We start from the raw sequence: 25,464 nt of genomic DNA on the forward strand, positions 1-25,464 counted from the left end.
TTTGCCTTTAGAATTAGAATTTAGGAACGTACATATGATGCCTTAAAATGTTGTCTAAACTGGCAGCTCAGCTCAGTCTAGGTTTAAGAAAAGAGCTATTATTGGTATTGTATCAGTTGATGTCTGATCTAGATAGTTAAAGTCTAATAAATAAAACAGTAACCATTGTAGCAACACAATATTTGGTATTTTCAGACTGTGTCTGTTATCAAAGTATAAATGCGTATGTTCTGTTATCACAGTTTCCTTTGTGTTTAGCAGTGCTGCACATCATAATGATCTTTGAACTGAATTATGTCAGGCTTTCTCAGTTTGCTAATTGCCTTATCTTTAGCATTTTCTGATGAAACAGCTTGACTACACTACTTTTATACTACTTTTTGCTCAGACAGACATATAGCTATCACACACCGGCGTTCTCATCCTATGATCTACATTGTGGTCTGTTATTGTGACATTAATTCTAACCCCATGATCCTGGATGACAAGCATACCAAAAATTCTCTTTTTCTGCTTGCTTTCTTCAGGGCTCATTACTAAGTTTATTTATTATTTCCCACTGACCCTTTGAAAAATTAAATGAAAGTTTTAAGTGAAACTTCAAGTGTCTATATGCTTCTTCTTGAGTTTTCTACAGCACACTGAAGGTGCAGTTGAATTTACCTCTCACACTGGTCCCAGGCCGTCAGAACATCCTTACTATTGATCCCTGTACTTGCTGTTTCACAAATTGTGTCTTCACAAGCTGTCTCTGCCTCAATTTCTCTAAATGTCTTTGTAATAAAATGCCTCTCCCATTTATTTTAGAGCAAGCAGACAAATGCACCTCCCGCTGGAAAGATGAGCCGAATGGTACAGTAATACCCTCCATCACCCATTTATTCTCACCTCTCTCTCTCTGTCTCTCTCTCAATTCAATTCAAAGTGTTTCTTTTTTCAATGTTCATTTCATGTTTTTTAGTTGGGGTCACTCATTTTTAAATGTTTCCACAATTTGATGGCTCTTTTCTCAATGTGGATTAATAGAGGATATTGGCCTGATTCTGCCCTACATGTGTTGTTCAGTGTGTTCTTCTGTACTCTCAGGATACTCTTACAGAACTTGGCATGCGGGGCTTCTGTTGGGTTTTTGTCCCATTTGTTAAATTTGCGATTTAGAAGAGGACTCCAAACTTCATTGCCATATAATGCAATAGGTTCTATGACTGATTGGAATATTTTGAGCCAGATTCTGATTGGTATTTCAATTTGGATTTATTTATTTGTTTATTTTTTTGATAGCATAGAAGGCCCTTCTTGTTTTCTCTTTCAGTTCATTCATGACCAAATTTAGCTTTCCAGTTGCACTTATTTTCAGCCCGAGCTATGTGTAGCTTTTGGCATGATCAATTTTGGTAATACCAAGGGTGAAATTGTGTCTCTTTCCCTGAAATCTAGGTCTTTTCTGGAATGTTAGTACTCTAGTTTTGTTATGGTTAATAGTCAGGTCTGACAGAACCGATGCAGGATGTACCAGTTCTGCTGTAGACCCTCTTCTGTTGGAGACAGTAGGACCAGATCATCGGTATACAGGAAGAACTTGGAGTCATGAAGTGTGAGGCCAGGTGCTGCTGACTGTTCTAGTTGTTTCGCCCTGTTTGTTTATTGCCAAATTTAATAGCGCAATGATTGTTTGAGTACATTGTTTTTATAATGTTGAATGTTTTACCCCAATACCTGTTTCTAGAAGTTTAGACAGAAGATATTCATGCCAAAATGAATCAAAGGCCTTCTGGAAATCTACAAAGCAAGCAAAAATTTTGGTTTTGTTTTGGTTAATGTATTGAAGATAGGGCTGTTCAACGATAACTGTGGTTATCGTGTACAAAATAAGAGTCTGTGTTTACATAATATATGTGTTTGTTTTGTGTATAATTATTATGTATATATAAATATAACATACATGTATATATTTAAGAAATATAAGCATGTATGTATATATATATATATATATATATATATATATATATATATATATATATATATATATATATATATATATATGTAAATATTTGTATAGAAATATAAGATATTTTTTCTTAAATATATACATGTATGTGTGTATATTTATATATACATAATAATTATACACATAACAAACACACATATATTACGTAAACACAGACTCTTATTTTGTACACGATAACCACGGTTATCGCTGAACAGCCCTAATTGAAGATATGGTCTGATGTTATATAATTTGGTATGAATCCAATCTGACCTTTGCTTAGGACATTGTGCTCTGTGAGGAAGTGTATGAGTTTTGTGTTGATGATACGGCAGAACAGCTTCCCAGATTACTGCTCACACAGATGACCTGCAGGGTTAATTGGATCGAATTTGTCTCCACTTTTGAAAATGGGTATTATGAGTCCTCTATTCCAGGTGTCAGGGAAATGAATAACACTCAGAACCAAGTTGAACAGTTTTAGTAAAGTCAATCTTAATTTGTGCTCTGTGTTCTTCAGCATTTCATTGAGGATGCCATCTGGTCCTCTTGCTTTTTTTTATATTTAGGGCCTAGATTTTATGAATCAGTTTATTTTCTGTGATGGGGTAGTCTAATGGGTTTTGGTATTTACCAATTGTATGTTCCATATTGATCATTTTTTCATATATTTGGATCTGTTCTGGGTTCATTTTTATTTCGCTATAAAGTTGCTGAAAGTGATTTTTTCCAAGTTGTTTCCATTTTGTATATACTGTTTGTTCATGTTATTTTTTATTCAGGGAATTCCTGTTGTCACAGAATTTGTTAGAATTTACAGATTCTTCAATAGTTTTTAGCTGATTTTGCATGCACTGTTCTCTTTTTTTTTTCTGAGTGCATTTTTATACTGTTTAAGTTCCTCACAATATTGATGGCGCAAATCTGCATTGTTTGGTTGTCTGTGTTTTGGATTTGATAATTGTCTTAATTTTTTCCTCATTGTTTTACAGTCTAAATCAGTCCAAATTTGTCACTATCTTGTTTGGTTTTATGGATTTTCTTAGATGATTTGAGGTTAGATGAAGTTGCCAAATAATCATATATATATAATTTATGTTCTCCACTGCCAGATTTACTCCTCCATCATGAGGATAAATTCTGCCGAGGAAGTTGTCTATAAGTGAGCATATTTTTGCATGGTCCATTGCTGTCACATATTTTTTCTGTGCTGTTTTTCACCCATCTGTATTTCTCTCTAATGTTGTACAGCTTACTGGGCTGTGAATTTATGTGAATATTTTTTGTCCTTTTTAGATAAATTGTAATTTGGCTGTGATCTGATAGGAGTGTTAGTGATTTGACAGTGAATAGACTAAATCTGTGATCATGTAATCTACTGTTGAGCAACCATGAAATGAACTGTAGGGGTATTTCCCTAGAGAATCCCCTCTCACCCTGCCATTAACGAGGTACAGACCGAGGCTTTGACAGAGCTCAATCAGAAGCTTACCATTTTTATTTACTTGGGCATCAGAGTTATACCTTGGGAAGTTTACAATGTTTTGTGGGAAGCTCTGTCCAAAAATATAGTTATTACCATTATCCGTTGTGTAGTTAGGAAGGGATCCTGTACTGGCATTTAGATCCCCACAGATTAACACACTTCCTTGGGTCTGGAAGTGGTTAATTTGACTTTGGAGATTCAAAGATGTCCTCATTATAGTATGGAGATTCATAGGGAGGAATATAAAGGGCACATAACAACACATCTTTTGTTGTTTGGATAAGGTGGTTGTTGATTTTGAGCCAGATGTGTGATTCGTCTTTTTTAACTGTTTAAATGTATTTTTTCGATTTCTTGTTTGTGCCAGATTATGATGCCCCCTGAATCTCTCCCACGTGTGATTATTTCATGCTTTCTAGAATTTAGAGATGTTTCACAGTATCCTGAGGGACAAAGGGTGACTTTATGAGTTCTGCGCCAAGTTTCCTGTAGTAATATTATGTCCATGTTTGATATGTTTTCTGTTGTTGTTGTTGCTGTTTTAAATCTAAGGTTTGGGTTTTATAACCAAAACTGGGTGAATGAATGATTTTTTTTTTTTTTTTTTTAATCCCCGTTAAACCAAAGCAGACTCATTAGACAAGCCGTTTTGATTCTCTGAGTAATGTGACGTCACATTCCTCATGCCCCGCCCACAGCCACTGACTGACAGCACCTGTAGCGACAACAATGTCTGTTAAGTAATTGAGATGTCTTGTTGTTGGATGTAAGAGTGAACATAATAGTCTTCTTTTACTGACATCTGAGCTGCTGAATGCAGTCAATTAGTTTTATTTTTGAAGGGAATGCTCAACAGATCTAATATACACATACAATTTCTGTAACGTTGCCTGTTATTTACGTTCACAGACATAACTGACTCTGTTTATGTGAACTGTGTGTTTTTGACAGAACTTTGTGTGTATTTGACAGTTTAAACCAGAGGTTTCCAAACCTTTTTAAAAGGAGGCCAGACTCGATGTTGTGGACACATGTGGGGGCCGGTTCCTTTTCTATTATATATGTGTGTGTGTGTGTGTGTGTGTGTGTGTGTGTGTATATATATATATATATATATATATATATATATATATATATTAGGGGTGTCGCAATATACAGGTATTGATGATAACCGTGATATTCAAAGCATGAAATATCAATATCGTGTTAATTTAGGGTGTGACGATTATACTGGTTTTGGCGATAACCACGATATTTAAAATGAATAGGACGCTTATGATATCATGACATGTAAATACTCCAGTGTCAGTACCTGATTGAGCTCTCAGGTGGCAGTATTGCACCCTAATGCTGACGCCTGTCAAACAAGAAGAAGACGCAGCGCCCAGCTATTCCGAGCGGGAGAGTGAACTTCACTTGCGTTAGCATCCCATTGACTCCCATTCATTTTGGTGTCACTTTGACGGCGAATAACTTTACATCTGAGGCGATTAAAGACTCCATTTGTCCATTATTTATTTCTAAACATACACGACAATGTATAAAGGGCTCCATTACCTTCTATGTTACATTATGGCCCCGTAGAAACAGTTTTTGTAAAAATAGGCTAACGATTGCGTCATAACCATTCGACTCTCTGTCGCACAGTAGAGAAATTACCGTACAGACAGGAGGAGAAGCTCGCAGGCAATAGTATGCATTAACTTAATATGGCGTACTGGCGTTACATTTTAAAATACTATACAAATTAATTAATCAGAATACTTACTCCTGCTCACTCACGCCAAAGAACTCCCCGCTCAAGCTCGCCGTCTCTGCAAGATTACCGATGGCAGTTTGCATGCACAGCTACTAGGAGATTTACATCTGTCAGACAGGTTGCTGACGTCATCAAGATTAGTCTGAGTCTGCGCGTCAGAAACGGAAGTGCTAAAAATCGCTAAAAATGGGCTTCACTTGTCTCAATTGAGTTCCAATGGGGTCGCTGTGTCCATTTCTTTTACTATCTATGCTCTGTTCACACACCCGAAAAAAGTAAATAAGCTCGACAATATGGGAGTTTTTCGGCTTCTTAGACAGCCCAAACCTCAGGATTTGCCTAGCTACAGTCAGTGCGAACGGTGGCAACACCACCAACTAGTGATGGGCAAATGAAGCCTCATGAAGCACTGAGACTTCGCAACCCATTGCTTCACCAAAAGGTTCATTACCCGAAGCTTCATTCAGCATTAGTAGAGTATCATATACACTGTGTCAGAATGATGATTTATTACCCTAATTTATGGCTTAATTTATGACCCATATTTCTGTGTGTTGTCAGTCAAGCTGGCTGGACAGTGGATGTCAAATATGTTTTATGAGGGCTGTGAGCCTTGATTGGCAGGTCAGTGGTTGTCAATGGTTGTTTTTTATGGCTGAATTTATGGCTGTTGTCCCCTGATTGGCAGGTCAAGAGTGTCAATGAGATATAGGGTGAGTTGGATTTATAGTTAGATATATGGGTAAATTTATGGAGGTTGTATCTCAGCCCAGATTTGGCATTTTTATGACATTTTGGTGAATCATGGTCCTGTTATTTAAATAAGGTGTATGGGGTACATTTGTTGAACACAGAGGAGAATCTGCAAGTCATCTGTTACAATGGGTAGTCCAAGCACCCCTAAAACTACAAGAAAAGTGATGTGTATTTCACCAACAAGAGGCCCTGTTGAAATGGGTGAAAAGTTGACTTTTGCACCAAAGAAGAGACAAAGCGTCAGTTTGACAAAGTTTCTTCATGAAGAAATGAAATTTGTGAAACGTGATTTCTCAATGTCTGGTGGACGCGTCGGGCGCTATGTGTTTGACAAAGTGATGCGGGTTGTAAAACTCTACGCTGTGGATGTTGGAGATGAATTTACATCACAGGAGCCGTGTCTGATTTTCCCTGCGAAAGACTGGTTTATTTTTTTCAATTACGTTTGGAGAGATCCGAATGACTGTGGCGACGAACCGCTGTACATCGCAGAGTGGGATGGTGTGAGTCCTGACACGAGATTTCGCGTGGTCGGTGATCATAGTAAAAAGCTACCAGACGATTGTGTCTATATATTTTGCTCCAACGAAAAGACAAAACTCTGCGAACGTGTATGGCCTATCCCTGAGACTGAGCATTACGTGTGCTATGACATGAAATTTTTGTTTCAGTGGAAAGATATTTGTCTGTTTGACAATCTTTTTACCTGTATTAACAAGATGTTCAGATGGTGTGATATGTACGATCGCTACAACAGTGTAAAGGTGAAATTGTTTCATCCTGAGCAGGGCGTTACCAGCCAAGAAGACCGCCTCTTAAGTCCGCCCACTTACTACAAACATTAAAACATCTGCAGGATTGGTACACTCATTGCATTCATTCACCATGTCTCAAGAAACTGCATCTAACTACTGCTACACCAGTACCTCTGAGACTGGACCAGCTATGCCTGACGATAACGCTATGCCATTTGAACCCCACCCACAAATTTATGACATAACAATGTCTAATGACAGTGCTATATCGCAGGAGTCCCACCCACAAACTTATGACAACAGCTGGCTGGATAAATTTTGCATGGATCTGGGATATCACAACCTGACTTTCCTTACAACACCGTATGGGAACACAGGAGCAGTAGCTGGAGCTGCAGTCTATGGTGGGGTTGACGACACAGACGGAATTATTCGGTCTGATGGGTTCAGAATCATAAAAGCAACTGTTGTGGTCCTCCTGGAACATCTCATCAACAAAAAGCTAAAACAGATTTGCTTTGGTTGTGAGGTGGAGCACCCGAGTCAGATTAGACATTCCTGTTTGTTTGAACCTGATGCCTATTTCTTTGACACATACTTTGAGGAGCTGGCTCATAATCTAATTAAACCAGGACTCAAACACATCATAGCTCAGGCACTGAACCGGTGTGGTTTAAGAATTCATCCCCAAAGGATCCAGGGGTCAGTGGATACTATTTTGCACGAACTGCGTGCCAAAGTCCGGCTATGTCGGGGCCGGACCTATGTATGGAGCGGGGGTTGGGGGGCTTTTTCGTGGGCTTTTTAGAATGGCAATACCCTTGCTAAAGCGTGGATTTAGCATAGCGAAACCACATCTTAAATCAGCGGCGAAAAATATATTAAGCGATGTTGTTAGCAATACATTATCACAATCTTTTAACAACGATGGTACTCAAGATGGATCCGGGTTAATGGTGATGGCTCGCAAAAGAGGTTCCAGGCCTCCAGGGGTACGGAGGAGTGGCCAGACACAGAAGAAAACAAAACGTGCTCAGAAAAAAACACCAGTTGTAAAACGCAAGCGTAAGGAGACAGCCAAGCGTACTGGGTCAAAAAGAGCAAAGAGAGCTGTTAATACAATATTTTAAAAATATGGCGGCAATACATAACATGTCACAAGAATGTTTAAAAACTGAGCTGGATCTTTTCACCGTGCCACCCACCCAAATGTCGCTTGAAAGAAATACTTATATTGAAGTCCCCCCGTTATCAGCAATATCGGAGACAACACCTTTGGAGTTTTTTATTGCGGGGGCTGGTGAGGACTACATCGACCTAAACAATACACTTCTGTTTTTGCGGGTCAAGCTTACCAATCCTGATGGCACTGATATCGCAGATGGGGATCCGGTTGGGCTGATTAACTACCCTGGAGCAACAATATTTACGCAAGTAGATGTATCGCTTGGGGATCGTCTTATATCACAGAGTTCAAGTACATATCCGTATCGCTGCATAATAGATTGTCTTACCAATTATGGTAAAGACACGCTTGAAACAAATTTGTCTGCAGGGCTTTTTTACAAAGACACAGCAGGACAAATGGATGTCGCAGACCCCGCTGGAGAAAATCGCGGGCTGACAAAGAGAGCAGCCTTTACCAATGCTAGTAATATCGTCGAGCTGTTAGCACCTGTACATAATGATATATTTTTTCAGTCAAAACTTCTAATTCCTGGTCTAGATCTTAAAGTTCGCCTGACCAGAGGTAAAGATGAGTTCTGTTTAATGAGGAGCAACGGTACACCTTATAAACTAATCATATTGTCTGCATCACTGTCCGTGGCACCTGCTGTGAGGTTGGGTCATGCTCAAGCTCTGCTTACAACAACAGCAAAATACCCTGTGGACCGCGTGTGTATGAAGACATTCTCAATACCTGCAGGTTCACGTGTCTGTAATCAAGAAAACTTGTTCTTAGGCACACTGCCAAAATCTATGGTTATAGCGATGGTTGATAATGATGCATTTACAGGATCATATAATAAAAACCCGTTCGCATTTAAAAATTATGACCTTGAATTTCTAGCAGTTTATGTGGATGGGCAACAGTACCCCGCAAAACCTTTGCAACCTGAATATGAAAACGGTTCTGCAGTGCGTGAGTTTTACCAGCTAAGAAAACTACCATCAGCAGTTATTATAAATACAGATATATCGGGGCTTCCAGGTCAGCATTGGCTAGCCATCTACATAAACGAAGATGGTGTTGCTTGTTTTTTTGACAGCTTTGGAAACAAACCGGATCATCATCGTTTTCCAGTATTCATCAAAAACTTTTTAACTCGGAATTCTAAAGAGGTCCAACATTCAAATGTCCAAGTCCAAGACTTTTCATCAGACACATGTGGTCAGCACTGTGTGTTCTTCCTGTACCACATGGCAAAAGGGTTTGATTATGATTATGTGTTGAAATTGTATACTCATGATTGTATTAAAAATGACAAAATGGTGTCAGCCTTTGTGAAAAAACTAAAGCAATCCCCATGTAATGAAAATGTTTTCAAATGTGTTCAGTGTGTACAAACAGGTGCAATGTTTATGTCTCATGATTAATTTCTTTTAATAAAAACAAAGCAATTTTTAATTTCCTGTATTGTCTCTTTTTTATTATACACATTATTTCAACAATACATTTTAATAATGATAAAACAAAATATACATGTGTACAGAACTCACAGATTAAAAAGTTAACCACTGTCCATGTTCAAGTTTGGGTGATTTGAATACAGATGGTGATGGTGTACTAGGACACACTTTCTGCTGTTTATTCTTCTTAGATGAATTAGTTACAGATGGTGTCGTTTTGCTTTTGAAAGAGTTAATTGCACGTCTGACCTGATGATTTGGTACCACAGAGTATGGTAAATTTAAACCAGCAAAAGCCTCCAGAAACTCATTCCATCCATCCGGTCTCCGTTCATCTGCAATCTTATGTGGAGCTGTGATGTTTTTAATTAAATCAAACATGTGTGGACCGGGGATCGTGCGCCCTTTAAACACAAACTCACCCGTGTCAGTCCATGAAGAAATACTTTTAGCTTTAGACATTTTTTCTAAAATGTATCGCACATTTTTCACACTCCTCTGTGGAACATTGTTTAATATTTCTTCTGAAACATTATCTAAAAAGTCATGAACAGGCTCACTAACTGCCCTGGGTGGGTCTTCTTTTTCAACGTGATCAGGGTGTGGAAAACTTAGTTTTAATGTACCAAACTCCTTATCCCCTTGTCTAGCTATTGTTAGAAACCTTTGCAAAACAGCTGTGTACATTTTTGCTTTTTCTTTGGGATTTAGATCAGAACTGTACAGGATGCTTTTTATAGAAATGTCTAGGTCATTTTCCACGAGGTCTTGTATAGACTCGCGTGTGTTAGAAGATTTCAACTTATCCAGCTGATGTTGTGGAACTAAAAACATCTTCTCACCATACTCCATCGCCGGACCTTATTTAGAGCTAACCAAGCTTGTTATGAATGGTATTGCAACACTTAAAAGCGGTAATAGAAAACCTCCTTGTTGATTGATTAGCTGTCTTTTCCTTCTAACACCAACCTTCTTATCTGCAACAATTTTGATGTTGGTTTTTCTTCTCTTCAGTCTCTGATATTGCTGTGGTGTAAGTGGACTATTACCATGGAGAACATTAAGAGCTAGTTCACACAATGCAACGATGAGTTCGTCTGATGCTGACTCTAAAATAGCACGCCTTTGTTTGGGTGTTGCTTTTAATAACAACTTTAAAACTGGGAGGTTCCTTAAAAGTCTTGCAGATATTGTGACATCCAAGAGTCTTAGTGTTTTCTTTTCTGAATGTATACAACAGGGTGTTTTGAGAGTAAACTCGTTCTGAGACGATAATGGTCTGGGGTTGCTGCTTTAAAGTCAACCAAAAGGTAGCCAAAAGGAATACTGGTAGCATCTTGATAACATTCCATAAAAAATTTGCTGTTTCTGGGGTACATCTGGCGTGCTAGCACATTAATTTGGGTATTGTCTCTGGGGTTTTTAAATAACACCAAATAACTTGTATTCAAACTGATGGTTCTACTGGATTTTCCTTTACAAAAGAGGTTCTGGACCATATATGCTTGTGATGCACATAATTAGTGAATAAACGTTCAATCTGTATGTTGTTACATGCATCGTTCATAAGGGAGGAAAAAGATGAACATCATTCAGGTTCTGGGGGATTCCTTCAATAAATTTAATATCATACAATGCCAACAATTCATCATACAAACCCTGCCAACAGTCAAATATGAAGACTATATTTTCAATCTTTTTAGAAAACACACTTTTAGCATTTTTATAATAACATTTTTACAAAAAACGTTTTTCCAGAGTTAGAAGGTCCACATAAAACACAACTGAATGGAAATTGTAATCTGAAATCAAAACCATCTGTGTCTCGCACACCTTGGTGTCCAAAAACGTTGTCAGTAGCCATATGGTAGTGTGGTAAAGTCAGGTAGCAGAACGCGTTTGTTGTAAACGACTTTGAATTTTTTTGCAAATGTCTTATGTAGTGTGAATCGCTTTTTGTTCCTTACGATACCATCGGTTTGTGCAAGAATATAATTATCACAACCATCCCCCCTCACATACTGACCAACAAGCTCAATCAGCGAGTCTAATTTGACGATTTGAGAGTTTACAGAATTTAAAGTGATACCTTTGGCTTTCATGCTTGTCTTACCATTAACCGTTTTAAAGCCATAACTTTTTGGACCACTTGAACAAAACTCTACAATGTAATCATCATAATCAAGTTCATTCGTAAGATCACCAAGAAAGGGTCCTAGCGGGGGTTCCCAATCACCATCTTTTGATGTGAACAGAAGACTGTCCGTATCCGTGTAAAGCAACCTGTCACCCAGTTTATCCATAACATCATACAATTCTAACCGGGCATGCGCTGTTGTAAAAGCACCGATAAAGACGTTTACATCACGACTCTGACCACCTTTTCCTTCAGCATAAGCCCACTGAACTAATGCAACAGAGTCGGATAAAAATGTGAAATACTTAATATCATACCCCCGACCAAAAATGTGTTGGGCAAACTGTTCAGGTTCTGAAATCAATTCTGAATGAGGTAGATTCTGACGTAAACAGAAGCGTCCCCATAAAGAATTCAAAAGGAGCTTGTTTATAGACCAACGTGCAGGATTAATCTCAATCTTGTCCTGATTTAGTCTAATCCCTTCTTTTTCAAAGTATTCTCTGACATAGGTTTCTTTGTCCATCTCTGTCACGACATCTTTTGGGAATCCAGAGCTTTCCTGTTTGAGTTGCAAAAATGTTTTAACATAATCACAAAATAGCGTTTCTGAACTTTGCGAAAAATGCCAAACCTCATGCAGTTTTACTACGACATAGCCTTTTTCAACAGCTTTTAAAAGCTCTATGCTGACCCATGTGCCTGTTAAAGCTCTTTCATCATCCGAGTGTTTGCACGGCGTGGTCTGATTCTGTTGTTTAGCACAACTTCGACAAAGAGGAAACATAAGTTTTCCAGAGCTTCTGAATGGTAGCACGGGGTGAAGCAGCTTTCGTGGTGGCACGACGGTTGCCTTTATTATACCGTAATAATCTTCAAGATTTTGAAAATCTTTATGAATTATTTGTGGATGACCTACGGGGTAGCTTTTTCACGCCTGAACAAACGGATAGAGCGAAGTGAAGTCTAGGTAACACACCCGTTCACCCTCACTGACTTTGTGGTACACCTTGCAAGCGTTTGTTCGCCCTCCATAAAGTGCATCGCGTGGTTTCAACCTCTCTGTGTGTGTGTAAGTGGAAATGAAATCCATCACATCAGCATCAGTCTGTTTGGAAAGCATCCAATCACACTCCCAAACAAAATGAATTTGAAGATTATATGCACGTTGCAAAATTTCAAACTTGTCATCAACCTGTCTTCTGATGCTGCCATAAGGCACTTTTGATAAAGGATTTAAATCGTTCGGGTTATAACAATGTTCACATCCATGAAAAAAACAACCGAGAAATTTGAATGCTTTTTTCACAGTGCCATCATCATAAAACCCATCGACATAATATTTACCAAACGATACCTCACCATGGTTTAGAGCATGCTGAATGCCATTGGAGTGTGATTTTTGCAAATATTCTAGCCATTCAATTGAAACATTTGAATATGTTTTGTTTTGATTAGTGTACGCCTTGTCATGTGTTAGCGCTACTGTATCTTTTGGCAGGAAATGGGTCTTATATACAGCCATTGCACAACCTGCTAGAGTGGTGTAATTAAACGGGTCCAGATCTGTGCAGAGGATGAACTCGTTACGATATTTCATACACGCTTCTCGTAGCAAGTAAACATCGTTCTTACAGTACATTTCTAGTTCCTTCTTAAAATCAAAAACTGCACCAGAGAGCCCATTGTACCAATCATCAAACTTCAACATCTCCTGTGTTGACATCGTCGAATAACCATAAAAATGTTTTTCTGGGTACGGGCCGATGTAGTCATCATTTTCTGCACGGTTAAACAGATGCGGGAAATATCCCTTCTCACTGTTAGTCAGATTAAAAGCAGCAGGTTTTTTTGGCCAAACGCATAGGAATGAATGCATAACTATCGATAAACCTCTGTTTAAATGCGTTGTCATACATTAAAATCAACCGACAGCCCTGCATTATAATTTTAGGAGTGATCCCCATTCTAGTGAAATATTCCAAAAGTATAAAATTATCAAATCCGGACGCATTATGTGCAATCCATGTGAAATCACTATAAATAGGCTGTCTGAACTTTTTAATGAGACGTTCGACACAATCTGGGCCCTCTGCCACAAATTCCTCACCGTTAAACGTGACTGCACAGACAAAATTTGCAATGTGGGTATTATTTTCATATCTTGTTTCAAAATCATAAAAAATGTACCGATCATTTGGTTTCTCTGGTTTGATCGGCTGAATAAAACACTGATGCTCCCCATCGGTAACCAAACTCTCACCACATTGGACACAATGTTCAGCGCCACATCGGTGTGGTTTCGGGTTGGTCCCACTGACGTGATAACGTCTATTACATTGGGGGCAAAATTTGGTGACAGTGCACTGTGCATATTCCTCACCAGGGGCGGGATGTTTGTGCATTTCAAAACAATAATCAGATGTACAGTATCGCAAACAATCGCCACAGTGTTTTATCTTTTTGGGGTGTGTGTGACAATCTGGGTAATTGCACACATCGCAAACAAATCTGCATTTGTGATCTCTGCGACAAGTATACCCTTGGTAACAATACACACATACATATGGCACGCCTAAAAACGCTTTTAGGTTTTTTATCAAATAGTAATGCGAATCATGCAAATATAAAAACACAGTTTTTGGATGCGGGTCGTCCGTCGTTGTATACTTCTCCAACATTCTTGCATTTGTGCGATGGAAAGTAACAATTTTGATATTCAGCATGCGCTCAAAACATGAAATGTCATTAAAACGTATTTTATGCTGATCTGTGAAACCAGCTGACTTCTGTATAGATGCTGCTACAGCCTCTAACTCTGTGTGTGGTTTCTCTGGGTTTAGAAAATGAGCGAGACAAATTGTAAAACATAGATTATTTGTAATGTTTGTTGGGCAGAATAAATTCATCCTGTTTTTACTGATTACTTGGTTATGCAAAAGGTCACGTATCTTTCGACGAGCACCGCCATTTTTACACATTGCTATCGACACTCTTAAATCCAATGCCTCATCGACAGTTACATCAGAGTTGCTTTGCAATATCTTTTCAAGCTGGTTAATAAAGAGATCTGGATCGTAATTATTTTGAGGTGACAAGAGAGCATCAACATCAGATGTCAAGCTGGACCCACGCAAAGTAATATTAATTACCCCCCCATCACCTGCTAATAATCTGGAAAATGAGACAATTTCGGCCAATAGATCATGTAAAAATGTAGTGTAGGCAGATAAATCTGTAGAAGATATCTGCCGCAGATTTATAAGCCTATGAATTTCCAAACCATTGAATCGGGCTCTGGGAATCACTGTGTACTCATGCACGACACCCCCATCTTTCACAAGAGAATCTATTTCACCCTGCGTAAGGCCCATGTTGGGTGCTGCTGGATCAAATGCTTGGTACTGCGGGGGGGTCGCCCCCCCCCACCTATCTGAGGAGAATTAAAAAATTGCTCTATATCAAAATTGGTGTTTGACGAATCATTAGACGCATTGTTGATCAGAGGAGAATTAAAAAATTGCTCTATATCAAAATTGGTGTTTGACGAATCATTAGACGCATTGTTGATCAGAGGAGAATTAAAAAATTGGTCTACATCAAAATTGGTGTTTGACGAATCATTAGACGCATTGTTGGTCAGAGGAGAATTAAAAAATTGGTCTACATCAAAATCTGTTTCTTCTTCTTGATTTACCACCGCTGATTGTACAGTGTTTAGCAAATCTACCAAAACTTGTGTACTAGATTTAGGTCTATCCATATTTTCGACTGTTTGAATTAAATAATGCATAGTTTCTGTTGTGCTTTGCTGATGATGTGAATCATTATCACATCTAAATCTCACTGCTGGACTTTGTTCACTATTATCTGACTCCAGACAACGTTTTGTGGCCATTTTTAACACAAATTATTTAAAATCCACAACCAACTAGCACAAACACACTAAATAATCAACAATAAGCTGGAAAGTGTCAAAACACCAGAACACAAAAATAATCCTACAAATGAAACCCTAAAACCACACCGTAAGCATAATACATAAAATATAGCACAAAATCATAACATAAACATAGCGAACATTTGTAAATCCACATTTGTATTAAATCAATCAGGACTTACCAAAGCGAGGTATAAACTTCTCAACCATTTGCTTCATCAACTCCACAGTTAGTTCTTAAGAGCTGTTGTATAGAACCGTGACGTCTTAGTAACGCAATAACTTCTTTCAAACCAGCTCTTTGTCCCTGGAGCTCGGTAGTCACAGTCCGGTTAAAGAGTTCATACTCCTGTCTATCCCTTCGTCTGTGGTCTGACGCAATGTTCTGATTTTTTACCAGCAATTCAACGGATGATTTTAAACTTTTCACTTGTTGACGTAATATCTCATTTTCTGCTCTTCTCTTCTGATGTAATAGTTCATTCTCTTCTCTAAAAGCAATAAATTGTCCCGACATCACATCCTTACTCTGGCATACACAGGATTGTCCCTCATTCTTGAAGGCCTCTTGGTTGGAAGGTAGTGCATCCGAATCCGAATCCGGTTCTGAACCAGACACATGAGCGACGTTCTCCGAACCACTCTTTACTGTTTGAGACTCAATTGGTAAAGCCTCTGAAAAGTCAGAAATGGTCCATGCATGCAGCATCTCATCATCCCAATTATCTGCATTATCCACGCTTGGGACCCCATTTTCCGGGAACGATTCTGTGGAAAAATAATTTGTATAAGTGTATCGGGATTAATCTAATAACATGAAAAGGAAAAACATTAGCATATATCTATATTTTTCTGTATATACATACCCCATGATTGTCTTTGACGTTTTTGCTCAGGGGTGTTGGGTATCACACATATTTCATCTGATTCTTCAGAACTATGTACTACTGATCCTGACCCAGGCTCTTTCCTTTTAATACCATGCGTGGTGATATCATCAGCAAATGCAGTGGGTGGTGGTATGGCTCTAACAGCATCCCTTATATGTCCTGGGGGGGTAATGAAATTCTGTATGAGTGATTTTTTTCCGATTTTTAACATTTGCATCCCTGCAATATATATATATATATATATATATATATATATATATATATATATATATATATATTATCCACCAATGCATTGACCCACATACCGATCGGATCAGATATTCCAGAATCCTCAGTTGGAGTGTGAATTTGGGCCTTTACTTTCAAATGCTTCCCAACCTTCGTTTCAGAACCGTTGTTTCCAACACTGTTCACAATACTTCTCAAGGATGCTAAAAAAAAAAAAATAATAATGTATTCATATTAGTTCATGTTTTTAACATGATAAAAACGTTATAACAAACAATAAAACGATGAGCTAAAACTTACCAAGCAGAGATTGTTGTTGATTTTGGCTCACATCAGCCCCAGAAACCTGAGGGCCCCGCACTATTGGGCAGGGGAAAATACTTTAAAATCACAATTATAACACACTCCATATACGTTTTTAATATTTATAGAGTTGAAAATTGACATCATAACAACATCATACCAACACCGTTCAAAGCTAGAAGCTGATCCACAGCCTTGTCATAATGGGAGTTCTGTACGCAGAACGTCATATCACCTAGTGAACAACATATTGATGCCATGAACTACATAAACAATTTATTTATGCATTTTATTTATTTATTTTATTTATGATTAAAACACCAAATCAGAAAAATAGACCTACCGTTTGAAGGAGGATCCATTTTCAGAAATATGTCCTTAGGGTGAAAATGGAATACTGGAAACCCTTTTGATGACTTTAGAAAATCTAAAGTAAAACCAAGTAAAATCGTAGCAAATGCTCTTTGTGTTAGCCACACAGAAAAACCGGCCTACTAGCCTCCAATGGTCTTTATAGGTAACACAATCAGTGGTGTGAAAACTGGGGGTGTTACGTCTCGGTAGACCCCACCTCCTTACAAACCCCTGAGGAAAAGGATTGAACACCGGAATATTTAAAGAATAAAACTATGTCGGCTTTTCAAAATAAAAATAAGATAAAAAACAAAACAACAACAAAAAATCAATGCATAGCTTCATCCGTCTATAAATAGATGCATTACAATTTTTAATAATTATAAAACCCTGTACATCTATTATTTACCTAGAAAGTTTACTGTTTTTTGTTCAAAGGATGAGATTTAACAAAAATCTTTAAAATAACACATCCAATTTGTCTATTGTATTTAGGGAAGCTTATAAAAAGTTATTTTATTGATTCTCCTTTTCCTGGGGGGCAAAGGATATTTTTGTATAGATATAAGTAGACATCAGTAGACCTTGCGTCTGCAACTTTCATGTTAAAAAACATTAAAACACATTCTCAATCACAGCAGGTAATTGATAAGAGAAACTAGGCTTCTGATGCTCATCCCTGGTGAGGTCTCAATCTAAAAATGCAAACATGAAAATGCAGACATCTTGCTTCCTCAGCATGATTTAAGATAAGAGAGAGCCCTGTACTGCTTCTCTACAGAGTCAATATTTTAGATGAAATAACACTTGATTTTCACTCCAAGGTGTGAAATTTGCTTGGGTGACTTTCACCCCACAATCAAAGGAAAAACATGGTCACCATCAGCTCCCAACAGACTGAAAGGAGCCAGATACCCGGGTTTCACCAAAATGTCATAAAAATGCCAAATCTGGGCTGAGATACAACCTCCATAAATTTACCCATATATCTAACTATAAATCCAACTCACCCTATATCTCATTGACACTCTTGACCTGCCAATCAGGGGACAACAGCCATAAATTCAGCCATAAAAAACAACCATTGACAACCACTGACCTGCCAATCAAGGCTCACAGCCCTCATAAAACATATTTGACATCCACTGTCCAGCCAGCTTGACTGACAACACACAGAAATATGGGTCATAAATTAAGCCATAAATTAGGGTAATAAATCATCATTCTGACACAGTGTATATGATACTCTACTAGCATTGCTCACTAGTGACACCTAGCTACTGTGCAAAGAAATAGCAGACAAAATTAATCCTGAGCCTACCCTGACAGCAACATACTGTGGCCCAGATCTGGTACATATGGATCACACGCGGATCAGATGTGGGCCGGATCTGGGTCGACACAATGTTGCTGTCAGGGTATGACCTGAACAGACATTTGTGTATTGCCTGGGTATAAAATAAAATATGTATCTTCTCTGTCTGACTTTACTTGTGCAGAGACAACTGGCAGACACACGCACGCACACACACACACACACACACACACACACGCACACACACAGATAATTAATTATTCATAAATTATACCATACAAACCTAATATAACCTAATTTATGCTTGACACAAGCTCCGAAGCCTCGGTTCAAATGTCCCATCACTACCACCAACCTCTTACCCACCTCCGTGTCCATCACCCTGCAGATTCCATTTTACTCCATTTTACAGAGAGTAAGTTGCGATTATTTTACTAGTCATGGAATTTGAAATGTTATATTAACCTGGTAACAGCGATTTTCTGTGTTCACGTATTTAAATAGAGGGTGATTAATTTAAGTACCGTGTTTTCTTTATTCGTCTTATGTGCGTGACGAATTTTTAGGATTGTGAATATGAAAAAACGCATGCGAAAATTTTGGACTCAGTGTGCAAAGGCCTTTACTCAGAGTGATGTAGATATGCTTGCAGTTATTTGCCCTCAAAATTCAAGATACACGGGCATTTTTTGCCCCAACAATTTTTTGTCATTATATCATATTATAAGATGTAGTTGTTTTACAATATCACACGAGCAAAAGTGCTGTTTTCCCCAAATCAGCACAAATGAAATGTTCCTTCAGCTTGTTAAATGAACAATGTGAGTTACATTTTAGACACAGTATTGTTAATATTGTTTGTTTTGTTCTTTATTTCGCCAACGAAAATTTTAAAATTATGAACAGCAGAACAAAGCCCTGTGCAACAGAAATGTTTTTGTTACACAGACTGAATCGCGTTTAGAACAAATGAATCCGAGCTTCGTTCCTGAATGAAGTCATGAATAAGTAATTTGAACAAATCGTTTGACTCACTCACTCATTAAGACAGTGACTTGCTGCCACCTACTGGCAGTTTAGTTTAGTTTCATATTTAAGGGACATTAAAAAGTTAAAATTAGAAAAAAATATTTAAATATTTAAATATTAAATTAAATTTATGTAGACAAATTGTAAATGCTGTGTAAATATATGTCACTTCTCATTCTGTGTCACCTCTGTATTGCAAAGATGGATTTTGTTGATAATGATTTCATTTGATTGGAAACAGCCATAATGTATAGGCTACTATGCTAGTATTAATTTTTATTTCTTCAGGTCTTAAAAGGCCTACATGTTTTGTTTCTTGAAAACATAGCAGATTTGACAAAAGCTTGAGCTGACAGTAGAGTAGTTTGTGATAGGACACAGATGCAAATTTAATACACAAACAATATCTATAAAACTTAACCTTGTTTTTAAAGAGTGAAATTTAAATATTATTACTGAGTTAGGACTCTAGAGTACTTTTTAATTTAAATAAGAATAATTAGATCACTGCAGGTTAAACCACACATGGCACCTCACTACATGGAAAAAGTAAAAATATCGTTTCTGTATCTAGAATGGCTTTAAGGTATTTAGCCTATAAACACATTTAATATAAATACGAATGCACAAAACTGCAAGTTTATGACAAAAAAAAGTTTGTAATGTGGCCTTATTGGCATTTAATACAAGTCTACATTAAAAATTAAATAAAGTATTAACCTACATTTCTGACAATATACCACTGTAACACAGTTCGTAAATGTGGGAAGAAGGAGGCGGGAACCGGCGCACATTCAACGTAACTTTTAATTCAAAATAAACATAGAACAAAACGAAAGTAATGCCCTCACGGACGTCTGCCGGCCACACAAACATAATAAAACATAAAATAAAGTCCAGGCCTGGTCCTCTCTCGTCCTCCACGGTAGTCGCTCCTCCTTTTATGCTCCCGGAGCTCCTCCGTGAGGGACTCAAGGCCGGTGCGCCTCCCAGGTGAAGCTCATTAACACTCGCGCCACTGGCCTCGCGCCGTTCCCTCACTGCTCTCGCATGCCCTGGTCGCCACATACCCCCATCGCCCCTCGCAGGCCGGGGGGTACTCCCGAGACTGCGCTCTACTCCCCCCCGGGGCCTGTCTCGGCGGCCGCAGCACCTGGGGGTAAGGACAGACGAGACGAGAGAAAGGAGACGGAAGCAAGGGGAGCGACAGGACGAGAGAGGGGAGAGAGGAAAAAGAAAAGTCCAGGCCTGGTCCTCTCTCGTCCTCCACGGTAGTCGCTCCTCCTTTTATGCTCCCGGAGCTCCTCCGTGAGGGACTCAAGGCCGGTGCGCCTCCCAGGTGAAGCTCATTAACACTCGCGCCACCGGCCTCGCGCCGTTCCCTCACGGCTCTCGCCCGCCCTGGTCGCCACAACCACGGTTACAGTGTTGTTTATAAAGTCAGTGCTGTTTCAACTGGCTTTAAACTGAATTAAATCACAGATAGATTTTCAGCTTGTACCCGAGACCTCTACGCCGAACTCAAGCACTTCTCGCTGGCTGTTTAGTGGTTTAGTGAGCAAGAAAACACATTTGTGAGCTTGTGAGTCGTGCAGTGTGAACAAGTAGCGCTGTTTCGTTCTGCTTTTGGTGCGTTGTTTTCCTTGCCAAAAATCTAGTACTGCCGCCTTGTGTTGACATTGTGAAAATGCACGATTTTTAAATTATGCATGGTGGGCCACACATAATATATTTTAATAGACAAGCTGCGGGCCGCTTAAAATTCATCCCCGGGCCGCAGTTGGCCTGCAGGCCGTAGTTTGGACACCCCTGGTTTAAAAAAAAAAGAAGAGAAGTTACTTATGACACTTGACGTCTGACAGCCAGATGTCTGTGTGTGTACGCTTCAGATAAGTGCGCTCAGAAAACAATCCATTAGAGGTTTAAACTGATATAGCTTTAAAATGCATGGAAATAATAAACTTTAATGATGAAAGAAAAACTATGCTATCCGTGAGAGTGTTCGCGATATAGATGATAATCAAAACCAAGCAGATGTCTTGTTTGTATTTGGCAGAGAATCGAGGCAGGAACTGTGATCATAGAGAGGGGGCGGGGCACAGCAGCTAATTTGCATTTGAAGGCACATGCAAAATGTCTGCATTGTTTGTCCCTCTGATCTTTATTCAAAAATTCACAAAATTCTAACCTTTCATCGAAGTAAAACAATTGAAAGTGGGGGGAAACTCACATTATGAAATAACTGTTTTTCTCCAATACATGTTGGCCACAATTATTGGCACCCCTAGAAATTCTTATAAGTAAAATATCTCTGAAATATATTCCCATTCATTTTTTTTTTTCTTTTTCTTTTTTTTTTTTTTTTTTTTGTAGCACACCAGGGTGACCATGAACATGAAATTGTCCAGCCATAACTTCCTGTAAACACAAAGGCCAAATTCCCTTAATCAATTATTACAATGGGTAAAACCAAAAAATGTAGTTCTGATGTGCAGCAAAAGATTATTGAGCTTGTTGAGCAAAAACTAGAAAGTGGCTGTAAGAAAAAAGGTAAAGCTTTGAAAATCCCCATTTCCACCATCAGGGCAATAATTAAGATGTTCCAATCAACCAAAGATGTTACAAATCTGCCTGGAAGAGGACGTGATTATATTGTCCTAATGCACGGTGAGGAGGAAAGTTTGAGTGGCCAAAGACTCTCCAAGGATCACGGCTGGAGAATTGCAGAGATTAATTAAGTTTTGAGTCTCAGAAAGCTAAAAAAAAAAAAAAAAAAAAAAAATCAAACAGCACCTACATCACCAAAAGGTGTTCAAGAGGGTTTCAAGAAAAATCCTCCTCACTCATCCAGAAACAATCTCCTGCATATTCAGTTGTCAGAGATGACTGGAACTTCAAAAGGGACCTGGTTCTATGGTCAGATGAAAAAAAAAAAAAGATTGGGTTTGGTGCACACAGCGACAAAAAGTACCCCATGCCCATGGTTAAATAAACTGCTGGAGGTCTTGGACATCTTGTACAGATACACGGTATCATGGATTCTATCAAATACCAACAGATAAAAAATCAAAACCTGACCGCTTCTGCTAGAAATCTTATAATTGGCCGTGGTTGGATCTTCCATCAGGACAATGATCCAAAACAAACATCAAAACCAACACAAAAATGTGTCACTGAACACAAAATGAAGCTTCTGACATGGACATTCCAATCCCCTGACCTAAACCCTAAAGAAAATAAGTTGAGTGAACTGAAGAGAAGAAGCACCAACATGGAGCTGGGAATCTGAAGGATCTGGAGAGATTCTGTATGAAAGAATCGTCTCTGATCTCTTTTCAGGTGTTCTCCAAACTTATCAGGCATTATAGGAGAAGACTCAGAGCTGTTATCTTGGCAAAAGGAGGTTGCAATAATTGGGTGCCAATAATTGTGGCCAACGTGAACTAGAAAAAAAACATATCATAATGAGCTTTTTCCCCCATTTTCAATTGTTTTATTTAAATGAAAGGTTAGAATTTTGTGATTTGTGATATTATATATATATATATATATACAAAAGTTCTGTCTGGTTCTTGAATCTGATTGGCTGATAGCCATGCAATATTTCAGTGATAACAGCACTCCTCCTACCTTTTCACCGTTTGTATCACTCCGCTTGAAGTGACCATCATGGCGGCTGAGCAAATCAACTGTAATTTTTACATATACTACTTGTTGTACCACGAACTGTAGTTTTAATAGTTTTTTTAGGCGAGAATGTAGTTGTTTAGACCTGAAATATGTGACTCATATTTAATAACAGCGCCTATTTTACAATTGGTTTTGACGTTTTCGGAGATGCGAGCTCCAGGGCGTCAGCGGCCGTTCAGTGCTTCTGTAACCGCCGAGAACAGCTTAATCTCGGCCAGTGCTTTGGGGATTTGCCGCTGGCTCTTATAGTGGTTAAACATGAGAAATTATTCAATTTGAGTACATAGAACGGACAATCTTTGTTCCAGAGCAAGTCAAATTGTGCAATGTTAAATTTGATAATAAACGTTATTTTACATCCTTATATAGCATATTGGCTACTACAACTAGATGGGACATATCAGACGAAGACTCTTCTCCGCTCTTCAAATACGTAAACCATTACACTTTATAAACATAGGGTTTTTTGAGTAAAGAAAACGCTTTACAATTTTTTTGTAAAACATCAGATCTTTATTTACCTCTGCATTGTATAGAGGAGATGTCCAAACTGTGTGCGCACTTCATTCACGAGGTGAGGCGGATTGATCAGGTTTGACTGACAATTTGAGGATCCAATGGAGTTACAAGGTTTTGTCACACACTCTTTAAAATCCTTTTCATTCATTTCATATTAGTAAAACCATATATATGCGTAAATGGTGACCTATAGTTTTTTTTTTTTTATAACTAGTGCTTTATGTTTGACTGAACTGTACAATTGTGCTTATTTGTTGTTCATTAAATATTATTTTATATAAATATGTCCTTTAATAAGTAATATGGATTGAGTGAAAGTTACATTAATACGCCAGAATCAGTCAGTGAAGCACAAGAGACTTTTAAATTGAAAGGAACTTTTGCAAAGGAAGTTGTTTTAGCGCTGTGGTGTTATGGAAAATTCCCAAAGCTGTAAAAAAGGACAAATACAAAGATCGCTTTCCTCAGCGGACATTCAAACAGACTTGAAGAATGAATGTAATGCAATATTTCAGACACAGGTAATAGCCTTCTCTCTCTCTCTCTCTCTGTGCGCATGTGCGAGTGTGGTGGGTAGAGTAGAGCGTTTTGGTTTGAGTGAGCGTGAAAAACTGTTCTTTTTTCAGTTCTTTTTTTTTCAATTTTTCCCCTTTTTTGGTAATTTCATTATAATTTAGGTAAGTTTTGTCTTCTAAGCCGCTCGCGGCGTTTGTCACGTGACGGTATGGCGTATGACCCCGTACAGGTAAACTCACACCTGTCGATGCGAAATGGCTGCAGGTGTGTGGCTGAGCCTGGCGTTAGCGTGGAGGATGTACTCGTGGTGGTGGGAGAATTAGTAGGTTTTGAAAACATTCTCTCAGCATCACGAATGAACAAGGCTATTGTAGTGTTTTTAAAAACGGAGCAGTTAGTGAACCAGCTGACAGAGAGCGGAATCTGGATTAATGAAATGTTTGTGCCCATGACTCCTTTAGCGGCTCCGGCTACTAAAGTGACAATTTCAAATGGGCCACCTTTCATCTCAACTGAGGCAATTACTAAAGAATTGACACGATATGGAAAAATTGCAAGTCCAGTTAGAATGATCCCATTAGGATGTAAAAACGCGGCACTGAAACACGTTCTGTCTTTTAGACGTCAAGTTTTGATGTTTTTAACTTCCCCTGAGCATACGTTAGAAATCTCGTTCCGTGTGAATAATGGAGAAAATTAATATATGCTGTATGCAAGTACCGACAATCTTAAGTGCTTTGAATGTGGAAACTTGGGCCACAAACGTTTCTCTTGCTCGAATAAGAAAGTGGATAATGAACAGCGTTTGCCTGCCGATTCAACGGAGAGCGAAAAATCTAAAAACAACGATAGTACTGATGCAGTGGAAATTACAACGACACCACAAATACCAGTGACAGAGAAAAAAAGGCCGTCTGAGAGAGTCATCGGGCACAATGAGGTGAGTGAAAGCGGTGATGATGCTGAAGACGAGCAAGCTGGATGTAGTTATGCTGTTGTTAGGCTTTTAAGTGAAGTTGAAGATGTGGTTAGTGAGAGTGTGACTGATGCACAAGCAGTAGAGGAAGTCTCAGTAGATGAGTTGGATGGGGTGTCTCAATGTACTGATGATAACATGAATGAACAATGGTTTGAAGGAGAAGAGATGTCAAAAGTGATGAAAGAAGATT

At 38.5% G+C, this 25,464-nt stretch overlaps 1 protein-coding gene and 1 long non-coding RNA gene across 7 annotated transcripts in view; one reads left to right on the forward strand and one right to left on the reverse strand.

Moving 5' to 3' along the window:
* Nucleotides 1–25,464, forward strand: part of thrb (thyroid hormone receptor beta) — a 384,429-nt gene that overhangs the window by 277,372 nt on the left and 81,593 nt on the right. For all 6 annotated transcript variants that reach the window (XM_067361444.1, XM_067361443.1, XM_067361442.1 and 3 more), the window contains one exon: nucleotides 808–852. In XM_067361444.1, the coding sequence (XP_067217545.1) occupies nucleotides 808–852 (45 nt within the window). The remainder of the gene's footprint in view (nucleotides 1–807; nucleotides 853–25,464) is intronic.
* LOC137037933 (uncharacterized) lies at nucleotides 16,153–16,667 on the reverse strand. The gene is made up of 3 exons (XR_010897326.1): nucleotides 16,647–16,667; nucleotides 16,318–16,500; nucleotides 16,153–16,219 (listed from the first exon to the last, which is right to left on the reverse strand). It is a non-coding gene; the product is annotated as an uncharacterized lncRNA (long non-coding RNA).

This window comes from Chanodichthys erythropterus, chromosome 15, assembly GCF_024489055.1.
Source record: "Chanodichthys erythropterus isolate Z2021 chromosome 15, ASM2448905v1, whole genome shotgun sequence".
Classification (NCBI taxonomy): Eukaryota; Metazoa; Chordata; class Actinopteri; order Cypriniformes; family Xenocyprididae; genus Chanodichthys; species Chanodichthys erythropterus.